The sequence below is a fragment of the Salarias fasciatus genome, chromosome 15 (assembly GCF_902148845.1).
Source record: "Salarias fasciatus chromosome 15, fSalaFa1.1, whole genome shotgun sequence".
Lineage (NCBI taxonomy): Eukaryota > Metazoa > Chordata > Actinopteri > Blenniiformes > Blenniidae > Salarias > Salarias fasciatus.
In genome coordinates this window covers 24,946,245-24,961,153 of record NC_043759.1, presented here as the reverse complement: position 1 = coordinate 24,961,153, position 14,909 = coordinate 24,946,245, and the positions used below count along the sequence as shown (strand labels likewise).

The following is a 14,909-nucleotide window of genomic DNA, read 5'->3' as shown; positions in this document are numbered from 1 at the left end:
CAGTGCTAATGAGATTGCATCATTTCTCCAGCGGTTCTTCCTGTCGGCAAATTGATGATCTGTCCAGAGTAGCAGGGATGACATCCTTGATGTAATTTAAGGTAATCCTCTCAAAGCACTTCATATTTACCAGGGTCAGAGCAACAGGGCGGTAATCACTGATTCAGGTGACAGCAGATTTTTTTTAGGCACAGGCACAATGATGGAGGACTTGAGGCATACAGGTAGTGAAGCTCGCTGCAGAGACAGGGAAAAAATGTCCATAAAAACACCAGATAGCTGATGTGCACACAACTTCAGGACCCGACCTGACACCTTATCTGGTCCTGCGGCCTTGTTGGTGTTGATCCTCCTTGGAGTGGATCTCACCTGCTGCTGCTGCAGGATGATGGACTGGGGCTGCTCCTCAGGCTGAGGAAGGTGAACAGTCTCTGTGCTGCCAGGTGGATTGAAGCATGCAAAAAACTGTTCAAGGTGTCTGGCAGAGTGGAGTCGTGGCTGATCTGCTGGTTGCTGTTCTTATATTCCGTAATGGTTGTGATGAGTTTTCACATTTCCCATGGGTTGTTGTCAGTAAAGTGCTCCTCAATGTGCTGTCTGTAACTGTGTTTGGCCTGCTGGTTGCTCTTCTTCAGTTCCTGCTGTAGGCCAGTCTGTCACCTGACCTGCAGACTGCCTTCCGTGCTCTGAGCAGAGACTGCACTGTGCTGTCACACCATGATCTCTGGTTTGGAAACACCTCAAAGAGCTTTGTGGGTAGATCAGCATCAGTACAGAACAGCATGTAGCTCAGGACAGATGACGTGTATGCCTCCAGTTCTGAGCCATCTTTAAAAACTCCAAGTCAGTGAGTTCAAAAGAGTCCATTAGTGCTGAAAAAACCTCTTCTTTCCATACCTGATCTGTTTTGGTGGTTGGTTTGGCCCTGAAGATCAGAGGGTTATATGCTGGAAACAGTTCCACAGAGATGTGATCTGACATGCCCAGGTGAGGAGCTGCTTACAGTCTTATATGCTCCTGGGATGTTGCAGTAAACTTGTTCCAGTATATTACTTTTTTTCTGGTGGGAAAGTGTATGAACTTGTGGAATTTTGGAAGCACTGCCTTTTGATCCACATGATTGAAGTCTCCAGCCACCCTCACTGCTGCCTGGGTTCTGGGTTAGAGTTCATCTGCGTACTGATCAGACAGTACAACTCATGTAGCGCTAGCTTAGCATTAGCCTGCTGTGGGATGCAAACAGCATCAGGATGATCAGGATGAAGCAGAACTCTCTCACCTTATTGAATGGTCTGCATTAAATCAGCATGTAACCTGGCGTGCACACTGCTCCTCTTTCCCTGCTTTTGTTTACAGTGTCTCCTCCGTCTCCTCGGCCAAAGAGAAGACATGGTGTGAGCCGTAACAGTCTGCTGGATGTCCGGTGGTGTGGAATCCGGATCACCGGTTGCATAAAGTCAGCACTTTCTTACAATGTTGAATAATTCAGCTGTATCACCTTGAATTAGGGCATCCAATAACTGGAGCAAAAGCAAAACAACCAAAAGTCGAGAGCCCTGAGCCACTGCGTACGTATGCACAGCCATCTTCCTAAACGTGTTCCTAAACAACACGCTGAGCCAATATGGTACAGCCATAGTAAACTACAGCAGCCTCCTCTTTCTCTTCACTCCTGGGTGTGGCGGAGAGGATGGAGGTGAGGTAGGGGGGTGTAGTCTGCAGCAGGAACCCCTCCAGCTCAGACCACATCCAGTCCACTCACGGTGGGAACGCTGATTTAAAAGATACCAACCACCAAGTGACCAGAGATGTTGGGTGTTTCTTTACAATGAGCCCACACACACACACGCACACACACACACATATAAACAGATACACTCCCAGCATGTTTCATTCAAAAGAGGACACTTGGCATGGCACTGAGCATCATGGGAAACACCACCACTGGGGCCGCCCACACAGGGAGAAGTCAAAGGTCTTGACTGCAGGGGTTCCAGCGCCTGACCCCTAACCCCACCAGACCAAGGGAACCCCCAAAACAAGGTGAGGAGCCCCCCAGCCAGCCAGGACAGGAGGACTTTGGGCCTTTCTGTGTGGAGTTTGCATGTTCTCCCCGTGTGTGCGTGGGTTCCCTCCGGGTACTTCGGCTTCCTCCCATGGTCCAAAAAAAACCATGCAAGTCAGATTGATTGGTCATCCTAAATTGCCCTAGGTGTGAATGGTTGTATGCCAATGTCTTTATGTGTCAGCCCTGTGACAAACTGGCAACCTGTCCAGGATATACTCCGCCCTCGCCTGCTTGATGGTGGCCGAGCGCTCCGACACTGCTCAGCAACTCAAGCACTCCCCTATGGAAGAACAGTTGACCAGTTTCTTCTCCTCTGCCACCTCTTTCATGATGATGGCCTCAGTTCACCACTGACAATCAGTCACCCACCTACACACATACACACAAAGAAAGAGAATCCGACTATGCACTACGGACAATCTTCAGCTTCATAATTGAAATTACTACAAATTTTTTTGCCATTTTTATAAATTTTGCAAATGATTGTTCTTATTTCTCATGCTGTTACTATTGTGATATTTGTTTTTTTTTCTTAATTCTCTCTATTCATATTTTACACTTGTGCCCTTTAAATTTATTTTTTTTCTATTTCTGCATCGCCCACCAAAAGAACTTTGTTGCTTTGGCAACTATATTTAGTCATAAACTTTACTCTGTTTCTGAGAAAAAAAGAGTTGGAATGATGCATATCTCCCATGATTTCAGAGCAAAAAATTCCTCCAGCAGTCAAATGTCTTTCCCTATCGTCTGATGCACTTCACATAAGAAGTCCTGTATCTGAATGTACAATTTATGTTTTTGATGGCATTGAGACAATTGTTCACAGGGAAAAGAAAAGAAAAGAAAACAGGCTTATGCAGAGTTCTGGTGATGAAAAACACCCATGTGACTGGAAGCCTTACATTGTGACTCATTTCTCCTAGGAATTTCACAACAAGCACAATATTAATGGAAGCTTGTTTGCAGGAACTCAGAAACATGGCAGCAGGAGACCTTGTGAATCGCACTCATGTTGATTCCACACATCCTTGCTATGAAATTGATGTGGTTTCTCTAACACTGACTAACAGTCCTTCTTCAAAATGTGTCCTGTTGCATGTTTTTCTCAGCTCTATGTCTGCTGCAATTGTATGTGGAAACCTTCTGGTGCTAATCTCTATTGTTTATTTCAGACAGCTGCACACTCCCACGAACTTCCTCATCCTCTCTCTGGCTGTGTCGGACCTGCTTGTTGGACTGCTACTCTTTCCTATGAGTACAATATTCCCTGTGACCTTCTGTATGCAGTCCCATAATGTGTTCTGCAAAGTACGACTGTCTTTCGATCTAACATTGAGCACAGCTTCTGTTTTGAACCTATGCTGTATCTCCATTGACAGGTACTATGCAGTGTGTCAGCCTCTGACATACAGAACGAAGATAAATACTAATGTCATTGTGACTATGATCGTCGTGACCTGGAGCACAGCTGTTTTTATGACAATTGGGTTTTTCATTGCAAGAATGAGCTATGGAAAATGTCAAGAAAATTGTCCTTTCAGTGTTGGTTTTTCAAACCTTTTAGGACCAGTGTTCTCATTTTACATCCCAATGGTCACGATGGTGTGTATCTACCTGAAGATTTTTATGGTGGCACAGAAACAGGCATGCAGCATCCAGAACACACACTCTCAGACCACAAAGGCTGGAACTGCTGCTGGAAAAAAGGGGGAAGGAAAGGCAACCAGAACTCTGGCAATTGTCATGGGAGCTTTTCTGGGGTGTTGGGTGCCTTTTTTCCTCTGTTTGCAAGTTAAAGTTTTCAGTTCCGTGTCAGTTGCAGTTGCAACATTTGAATCCCTTGTGTGGATTGGGTTGTTTAACTCACTGCTCAATCCGTTGATCTATGCTTTCTTTTACAGTTGGTTCAGATCAGCTTTCAGACTGATTCTGACCGGGAAAATATTTCAAAGTGATTTTTCTAACACAAAACTCCTTTGACGTACTGCGCAGAAGTGTCTCGACAGATCTATTGCATCATGGTACAGCAACAAGAACACCATAATTGCTTTGAGATTTGCTCTGCAGCAGAGTGCAGTGATCCAAATCATGTATCTGAGTAATACCTTTGATATGCAATGATGAACTGTGAGTTCTAGGAGTTAGGGTGAGGCCCTAATAGAATCTTTATTTCAGCATGAAGTCTGTGTTTGGAATCATTTCAAGAGGCAGACAAATCTGTGACAGCGTATACCTAAAGAAAGTCTGTCTTTAGTTATCAAACGTGTTTCAGACAATGCCACAGAATTTTGAAACATTGATTCTTTTGTGTGTAAAACATACTCATACTAAATGATTTCTCTGTTTACGAAGCAGGATAGTTTTTGAAGACTGTGATGATGCATTATTACATTAAACCTTCTGTTGTTCCAGAGATTCTACATGTCACTTATGTCCAAGTAGAACATTTCAAAGGATTTTCATTTGTTTATTCCAAAGAAATTGCACGCTTTCCTTTGTCAAACATAAAAACCAGAAGCAAATGAATAAAATATGTCAAATAATTGTAATATGTTCCACAATGGAAAGCAGGTTAGTGATGTGTCATAGATTGTAAATGATATCCATGCTCATAATTATATTGGCGAGATGACTTGGGTGAGCAGGCCAAAAGCATTGTGGGACATTGTTCCATGGATTTTATTTCAGGGTTTTGGCATGTTTGTGTTTCTGTCTCAGTCTTTGTTGTTGTTTTATCATTATCTGCATTTGTTCATTTTTCCTTGCAGGTTTTGTGAATCGTATGACACTGGGTGTAGGAATGGTGCTGCCGTTGACTCTGTGCAATAATGGGTTTGTGTTCATAAATAAAAGTCATGTTCTTTTAAACACTGAAGTTTCATCATTCCAATTTTAAGTACACACAGTCGGTGCTACAATGTTATTATGGTGGCATTTTGAGTTATAGAGTTTTAAAAAACTTCTCAAATTTTTGAGACTGTTAAACACATACAAGATGCAAAGAAACATCAGATGCTCCATTTCATAAATATCATGGCAGTTCACCACTGTTTGTTCTGTAACTTTCATTATCTCTGACATTTACAAAGAAAAAAAATACACAGAAAAACAATTAAAAATTCATAATAATCCAAGTGATTCCAATAAGTATCTATATAGCCTGAATGTGTGCCCACAGACTCGGACCTTAATTTTGGGTGTACCTGAAGACGGAAAGTTTAGGTCCATTATAAGGACATTGCAAGGTTTTTTTTTGTTTTTTTTTTTTTTTAAGATTGAGAAAGGGATTATCTTGTCCAACAGATAACTGTCACGGGTGCGGGGTGGCAGGCAGCCAGGCGGGGTACAAAGTGTTTATTGTCCAAAAAAAAAACTCAGGAACACAGGAACAAAAAGGCAATGGAGCTGAGGTGCAGGCAGGGACACGGAGGCATGCAGACAGACGCACACAGACAGACCCACAAGGAGCCAACAAGACACACCTGGAGCACGGGACTTAAATACATGGCAGGGCAGGTGAGGCACATTAGGGAGATGACGAGGCGGGAGAACATGAGGGCAGACAAACAGAACAGGACCCCAGCGCCTCCACAAGGACGCAGGGGCACAGGGCGTGACAGTAGCCCCCTCTCCATGTGCGCCTCCTGGCGCATAACAAGGCAGAGGGGGGCAGACTCGGACGGGGACAGGACTCAGACTCGGCCGGGGACCGGGGACAGGACTCGGATGGGGACGGGGACGGGGACAGGACTCGGACGGGGACGGGGACAGGACTCGGACTCGGACGGGGACGGGGACGGGGACAGGACTCGGACTCGGACGGGGACGGGGACAGTACTCGGACTCGGACGGGGACGGGGACGGGGACGGGACTCGGACGGGGACGGGGACAGGACTCGGACGGGGATGGGGACAGGACTCGGACGGGGATGGGGACAGGGACGGGGACGGGGACAGGGACGGGGACAGGACTCAGACTCGGACGGGGACAGGACTCAGACTCGGACGGGGACGGGGACAGGACTCGGACTCGGACGGGGACAGGACTCGGACTCGGACGGGGACAGGACTCGGACTCGGACGGGGACGGGGACAGGACTCAGACTCGGACCGGGACAGGACTCAGACTCGGACGGGGACAGGACTCGGACGGGGACAGGACTCAGACTCGGATGGGGACGGGGACAGGACTCAGACTCGGATGGGGACGGGGACAGGACTCAGACTCGGACGGGGACGGGACTCAGACTCGGACGGGGACGGGACTCAGACTCGGACGGGGACGGGACTCAGACTCGGACGGGGACGGGACTCAGACTCGGACGGGGACGGGACTCAGACTCGGACGGGGACAGGACTCGGACGGGGACGGGGACGGGGACAGGACTCGGACGGGGACGGGGACGGGGACAGGACTCGGACGGGGACGGGGACGGGGACAGGACTCGGACAGGACTCGGACTCGGACGGGGACGGGGACGGGGACAGGACTCGGACTCGGACGGGGACGGGGACGGGGACAGGACTCGGACTCGGACGGGGACGGGGACAGGACTCGGACTCGGACGGGGACGGGGACAGGACTCAGACTCGGACGGGGACGGGGACAGGACTCAGACTCGGACGGGGACGGGGACAGGACTCAGACTCGGACGGGGACGGGGACAGGACTCAGACTCGGACGGGGACGGGGACAGGACTCAGACTCGGACGGGGACGGGGACAGGACTCGGACGGGGACGGGGACGGAGACAAGACTCGGACGGGGACGGGGACAGGACTCAGACTCGGACGGGGACGGGGACAGGACTCAGACTCGGACGGGGACGGGGACAGGACTCAGACTCGGACGGGGACGGGGACAGGACTCAGACTCGGACGGGGACGGGGACAGGACTCAGACTCGGACGGGGACGGGGACAGGACTCAGACTCGGACGGGGACGGGGACAGGACTCAGACTCGGACGGGGACGGGACTCAGACTCGGACGGGGACGGGACTCGGACGGGGACGGGGACAGGACTCGGACGGGGACGGGGACGGGGACAGGACTCGGACGGGAACGGCGACGGGGACAGGACTCGGACGGGAACGGCGACGGGGACAGGACTCGGACGGGAACGGCGACGGGGACAGGACTCGGACGGGAACGGCGACGGGGACAGGACTCGGACGGGGACGGGGACGGGGACAGGACTCGGACTCGGACGGGGACGGGACTCGGAAGGGGACGGGGACGGGACTCGGAAGGGGACGGGGACAGGACTCGGACGGGAACGGCGACGGGGACAGGACTCGGACGGGAACGGCGACGGGGACAGGACTCGGACGGGAACGGCGACGGGGACAGGACTCGGACGGGAACGGCGACGGGGACAGGACTCGGACGGGGACGGCGACGGGGACAGGACTCGGACGGGGACGGGGACGGGGACGGGGACAGGACTCGGAATCGGACGGGGACGGGACTCGGACGGGGACGGGGACGGGGACAGGACTCGGACGGGGACGGGGACAGGACTCGGACGGGGACGGGGACAGGACTCGGACGGGGACGGAGACAGGACTCAGACTCGGACGGGGACGGAGACAGGACTCAGACTCGGACGGGGACGGAGACAGGACTCAGACTCGGACGGGGACGGAGACAGGACTCAGACTCGGACGGGGACAGGACTCAGACTCGGACGGGGACAGGACTCAGACTCGGACGGGGACAGGACTCAGACTCGGACGGGGACATGACTCAGACTCGGACGGGGGTGTGCTGCGCTCCCTCGGGCAGCCAGCACGGACAGGAGCAGGACAGGTTGGGGCTGCACGCCAGCAGCAAACAGGAACGGGTCGCCGGCAGCAAACAGGAACGGGTCGCCGGCAGCAAACAGGAACGGGTCGCCGGCAGCAAACTCAGCAGACAGGATGAACAGGAACAGGACGGGTCGCCGGCAGCACCTCAGCAGACAGGATGAACGGGAACAGGACGGGTCGGGACTGCATGGCGGCACACGATCAGGGGGTGAACTTCTCTCGCCGGCGGGGGGCCATAGGCACACGGTCCAGGGGCGTGCAGCCTCGCCAGCACACGCCCAGGGGGCGTGGGCTTCTATCGCTGGGGCGAACAGCCTTGCCGGCACACGCCCTGGAGGGGCGCGGGCTTCTTTCGCCGGCGGGGGGCCATAGGCACACGGCCCGGGGGCGAGCAGCCTTGGCGGCGGCCAGAGGCAGGGGATCCGGGGGGTAGGACTTACTGCCTGCTGGGTCCAGACGTGGCCGGCTCCTTCTGTCACGGGTGCGGGGTGGAAGGACCCAGGCGCAGGCAGCCAGGCGGGGTACAAAGTGTTTATTGTCCAAAAAAAACTCAGGAACACAGGAACAAAAAGGCAATGGAGCTGAGGTGCAGGCAGGGACACGGACGCACACAGACAGACGCACACAGACAGACCCACAAGGAGCTGACAAGACACACCTGGAGCACGGGACTTAAATACATGGCAGGGCAGGTGAGGCACATTAGGGAGATTACGAGGCGGGAGAACATGAGGGCAGACAAACAGAACAGGACCACAGCGCCTCCACGAGGACGCAGGGGCACAGAGCATGACAATAACTACTGGTATGTTTGCCAATATTGCTGGAAAAACTAATGTAATGAGTACTGCATAGCCATATCTGAGGGACTTTTTTTTTTAAATTCAAATAGCTTCTTGACTCCACATGACAGTACTTTCACACTTCACAGAGATGATTAGAGTGCAAGCACAAGTTCCCCCACTGAAAAAGCTTGGTTAATTGTTATTAGGGCTCTCTAGCTCTCTCTAGCTCTCTACCATCGGCTCTCTAGCGGCACCTATATCCCAAAAAACGTCTAAAACAGTCGCTACGGCCCGCAGGAATGTCGTAGGGAGATCAAACCAACACTCACGCGTCTCATCAAGATCTACATTTCACGTGCTGACACCCCTGACCTAAATCCAACAGGAAGTCCGCTATTTCCCTTTCAAAGTAAAATTTTGCTCAAAATCACTCCTCACGAAAAAATTATCTCCTCCGAGACCATTTGTCGTACAGACATAAGAGTCGCGCGACATGATAAAGGACAAATTTCGCTACAAAAGTTTTGAACAACTTCGTCAAAAGTCTTAAGGTGTGGATTTTATTAGCGCTCAAAGTTGGAAGTCAGAAATCCTGCCTTGCTCCGGCCGTCATCCGTTTTAATGAGGAAAAAAAGAAAAAAGTTGCCTTTTTCAGCACCTCGAACAACTGGAGATTGTGGCTATACCGTGACTCCTATCAACAAAGTGAGCACACGTAAAGCCTCACCAGGTTCTCCCGAACAAGATGATGTTACATAAGTGGGGATAATTTCATGTTATATGTATGTTTTCACAGGTATGAAAAGGTGTGCGCTCTGCATTTTTTTTGCTCTCAGTTATAATGGAGCCGGATGGGGAAAAATCTGGCGCTTCTCACAAACTGAGGCCTCTACGATCCAAACTAAAAGTCTGACTGCTCTGAAAGCCTCACCAACTGAAAGACAACTAATTTTCTTATCAAACATGTTATTTTTTGTTCAGTTTTGCCAAACAGGAAAGGAACAAGGACCAGTTGTTTCCCAAACAGAAACTATTATTTTCTCCTCTCTCCACTCTAACGGACATGACCATATATGAGCGTACAGTGCAGTTACACAGCTGACAGCAGTTGTCAATCAAACTCTGACACTCAGTGCCTTCATTCAGTGACTGTCAAAAGCAGATAGGAGAAGCTAACAGCTCCATGTTAGTGGATGGGACATGCTAACAACTCCATGTTAGTGGATGACAGATGCTAACAACTCCATGTTAGTGGATGGGAGATGCTAACAGCTACATGTTAGTGGATGGGAGACGCTAGCAACTCTATGTTAGTGGATGGGAGATGCTAACAGCTCCATGTTAGTGGATGGGAGATGCTAACAACTCCATGTTAGTGGATGACTGATGCTAACAGCTCCATGTTAGTGGATGGGACATGCTAGCAACTCCATGTTAGTGGATGACAGATGCTAACAGCTACATATTAGTGGATGGGACATGCTAACAGCTCCATGTTAGTGGATGACAGATGCTAACAGCTACATATTAGTGAATGGGACATGCTAACAGCTCCATGTTATTGGATTGGAGCTGCTAACAGCTGTATGTTAGTTGGTGACAGATGCTAACAGCTCCATGTTAGTGGATGGGAGATGCTAACAGCTGCATGTAAGTGGGGGGTAGATGCTAACAGCTACATGTTAGTGGATGGGAGATGCAAACAGCTACATGTCAGTGGACGGGAGATGCTAACAGCTCCATGTTAGTGGATGACAGATGCTAACAGCTACATGTTAGTGGATGGGAGATGCTAACAGCTCCATGTTATTGGATTGGAGTTGCTAACAGCTGCATGTTAGTGGATGGGACATGCTAAGAATTCCATGTTAGTGGATGGGAGATGCTAACACCTCTGTTAGTGGATGGGAGATGCTAACAACTCCATGTTAATGGATGACAGACGCTAAGAGCTACATGTTAGTGGATGGGAGATGCTAACAACTTGCATGTTAGTGGGTGGACGTCTCAGTCACGGGCCAGCAGGGAGGCTCGGTCCCGACCAATGCCGCTTGCGGCTTTAATTTACATTACAGTTCATTTTTCAGGGTCTAAATGTACATGAAATGTTGGAAAACTTGACACACACAAATGAAACTCCCCCCGTCATCTTAAACTGACAGCTATGACATTTGGTACCCAGACACACAAAAAAATCTCTAGCACACATACCAAAAAATTAACACATAGTATTTGAACAAATTTCAAAATTATCAAGCGCAAAGTCATCCTGGAAGTTAATTACAAATGCCTTCAAATTTTACCTGTTGATAGAAAAGGCATTTGTGAGCAAAACATATGAACATGCAACAAGATTTGAAAATTTGCCATGAAACAGGGAGTGGAAAAGGCCTGAACATGGATCGAGCCCCTTCAAATTTTATGTCAGGTACCTGTTGGTGGCGCCATTCCTTAATCTACAACACCAGTTACCCAGCAGAGCCGATCAGGTCAACGCATCCATGTCCAAACCTCAAAGTTTGCATTTTCCGGCGCAACTGGACTCAGATCTCTGAGTCTCCAGTCTCTGGCACAGGTGGCTCCAAGTCTTCAGTTTCTCTCTGGAACAGATTGCTCCAAACCCTCAGTCTGTACTCACAAGCTTCCGGCCTTGTCTTCCAGTTCTCTGTCTCTAGTCCTCTAGTTTCCCTAAACCCATTGTCTCCTTCATTCCCTGAGCCTCTCGTCTCATGAGTCAATCTGAAGTTCCTTGATCCCTTGTCTTTGGTTTAATCCAGACATCCTTGTTTAGCTCCTGGTTTCGTCCGGAGTCAGTAGTCCCCCAGTCTCATGTCTTTGAGTCGCTTGTCCCCTAGTCCAAGGTCTTCCTGTTCCCGAGTCTCTGGTCTTCCTTTTCCCCAGTCCATGGTCTTCCTATTCCCCAGTTTCTAGTCTTGTTCCAGAACCTTCCAAGGTCTAGGTGACCCGCCTCTCAGACGTTCGCCAGTCGAGTGCCAACCTATGAGGTGGAGATGCTGTCAGGATCATGTGGATCCCACTCCCCGGCTGGGTCTCCGATGCTCCACTGTGTCCATGTCTTTCCCTATCTGCATCATCAGCCCCACCTGATGTCTGAGTTGGCCTGACATCATGTTTCAACCTTTCAGTTATCTTGTTAAGTTAGTGTGTTTTGTGTCGACCCCATGCCCAAAAGTACTTTGTGCTGTCTCTGTCTTGTGTCTGTGTTGGTTCATCTTTGCTTCCCTTGTGTGGTCCTGGTCATTTTACAGCCCCTTATGTCTTTGTTTGTGGCTTTCATGCCTCTGGATTTCACTATAGATTTCTCACAAGTCCACCCTCGTGTTCATCTGAGTATGGTTTGATCCTCCAGTCTTGGCACTTTAAGTGTTGCATCAGAGTCCGTATATGATCATGGTCATCATATAGAGTTCCACTCACTAGACAGAGGAAGCGTTGTGAATATATCAACAGCATACTCATCCTCAGGGTACTTCCGAGTTCCCTCAAATTTGGACAGTTCATTAAAACAAACATTTGAGGGCCTGGCTACAGCCTCACCACGAAGTTTGACATTCATCATGAAAAAGGAAATGCAGTGAATAGCCTGAAGAGGATGCAATCTCTGGCAGACTTTACATGTTTCATCACATTCTGGATTTGATCACAGCCACGTGATCATTGCCATGATCAGTCAAAGTGCAACAGGCTGGAAATAGGAAATGTTGTGTACATAGTCCACTTCAGCTCAAACTTTAAACATTGCATCAGAGTCTACATCTGATCACAACCATATGCTGACGAAAACATTTGGCCACAGTGCCACCTGCTGGAAACAGGAATTAGTGTCTACATCCCCTGATCTGGTTCAAGCTTTGTGTTGCATAAAGGTCCACATCTGATCACAGCGAAATGACCATCATCACCACTGCCCATTGCACAACCTGCTAGGAACAAGAAGAGGGGTGTAAAAGCTAAAACATTTACACGTTGCATGATTATAGGTCTGATTACAACTAAATTAAAACAATGAGCATTGGTATAAGCACCACCTGCGGGCAACAGGAACTTTGCTATTCATTCTTCAAATACATTGAAAAGTCACATCTGATAAAAGTCTGGCCCTCAAGAATTCAATCTATCCATCCCTTTTCAACCACAAATTCCGGACCGTGTCGCGGGGGGAACAGTCTCAGCAAGGATGCCCAGAGTTCCCTGTCCCCAGTCACGTCTTCCAGCTTCTCCAGGAAGATCCTGACAGGTTCCCTGGCCCGCCAAGAAACATAGTCTCTCCAGCATGTCCTGGGTCTTCCCTGGGGCCTCCCTGGGACATGCCTGGAACACCTGCCGAGGGAGGTGTCAAGGAGGCATGCTAAACAGATGCCCAAGCCACCTCAACTAGCTCCTCTCAATGTGGAAGAGTAGTGCCACTACTGACCCTAAGATATAGGATGAGCTCATCACCCTATCGCTAAAGGAGTGACCAGCACACAATGAACTCACAAAAATCCTCATTCTCATCTGGAAACAGAGCCACGACAGAGTGTTTTTACAGCTGAGGTTTAAATTCACTGTGACAGAATTATTCAACCTAAAGCAGGATACGCTCTCCTAAATAAACAACTGAGAAAAAGCTCCATCAGCTTCCACAGCAGCACCAGAGACGTAACAATCACAGCTCTGAGTATTTGCTTCAACAATTGAAGTGGAGAACATGGCCTACTCAGACTCAATGTCCCCAGCCTCTCTCAGGATCTGGGAGAAGCTCTCCCAGAGAAATACATCCAGCCATTTGAAGCTTTGTATTTTGATAAACAAATATCAATCTAAAAGACTGTCTTTTTTCAGGCTGCTTTCACACCAGAAATGGCTTGGACTCTATACCTTGGGGGATAAGGGAAGGCAAGAGTTATCATATCGTCATTTGATTTGGTTTTCTTTCACATTTCCCTTTAGAGAGCAGACCAAATGCCAGCTGCATACTTGAGGGGCTATCACCCAAAGCCAACACTGACCAGAGAAGCATAAAAGCCTGATGAAGAAGAAACCGAGTCATTGATTTGTCCAGATGGAAAGCAGAAGTCCCCAGGTAGCCAGCTCACGGCTTGCCATAAGCAATTACATTAGTCTTCTGACTATTTATCAATGAGCACCTGCACTTACTTCACCACTTCTCATCTGCCTATAAGACATTTTCCAACTTTTTTGGTGGGCGTCTGCTTTCTATAACCCTTCTCGTCTACTTCATTTGTTTTGCAGCTGTTCATTGGGCTCCATATCACATTCTCTCACCACAGCCGCTGGAAATTCCGCTTTCAAGGGAACAGAGACTCATAGTGTCAAGAAGACCAGCATTCACTTGTTTGATGTGGATCTGAGTTTAGGGGGGCTTTCATTCTGTCCCAAATGAAGTGAACCAGAAAGTCCCTGAAGTGATCTCAGTTCTGGATCAAACAAGGCTGGTGTGAAAGGGAAGACAAAACAACATTCAAAAACTTCAGCTTCTTCAGTTGAAAAAGAGTCGCTCTATCAGCTGATGACACTAGGGAGATCAGGGTGTGTGACCTTGACACTGTCAGAGCCTTGGTGAGCAGTCTGTAGAATGTACGTAGAAATGAAAAAACTGCAGATCACATCCATAAACCGAGAGGATACCATGAAGATAAAGTGTATTTTTTTCTCTAGACAGGAATTGTGGAACTTACAATACAGAGATTTCTCCATTATAGTTTTTATTGTGGTTCATCATTTGATCTGTTTAAGAAACTATTTCAAAGAGTTTGTTTTGTCTTGAAAATCAAACTGAAGTCATTATTCAATGCAGATAATCGTATTGTGATCGAATGTAGTGCAACTCCATCCACTTCGTCGGACTTGTTGTAACATTATTTACATGGAGGCGCTTGATGTCAAAATGCATCCTATGGTTGCAACTTGAGCCATGACCACTGTGGTCATTTGAGTTGGAGGACTTGTTGGGTTGTTATGGTAATAGCACAGTTGTTAAGAAAAAGAAAAAAAAGAAAAAACAAAAGCTTGTGCACGGTTCCACAGTGCTGAAAAACATCCATATCACTGGAAGCCTTACATTATGATTGCCACTCATTTCTCCAAGGAATTTCTCCTCGGAGTAACACAACAAGCACAATATAAATGGAAGCTTGTTTTGCAGGAACTCAGAAACATGGCAGCAGGAGACCTTGTGAATCGCACCCATGTTGATTCCACACATCCCTGCTATGCAATTGAT

At 48.8% G+C, this 14,909-nt stretch overlaps 1 protein-coding gene across 1 annotated transcript; it reads left to right on the top strand.

The window, feature by feature from the left end:
* The first annotated feature begins 3,046 nt into the window (after nucleotides 1-3,046).
* On the top strand, nucleotides 3,047-4,048 carry LOC115402379 (trace amine-associated receptor 1-like). Its single transcript, XM_030110889.1, has one exon. The coding sequence runs from the start codon at nucleotides 3,047-3,049 to the stop codon at nucleotides 4,046-4,048; it is 1,002 nt and encodes a 333-aa protein (XP_029966749.1).
* Nucleotides 4,049-14,909: the final 10,861 nt, after the last annotated feature.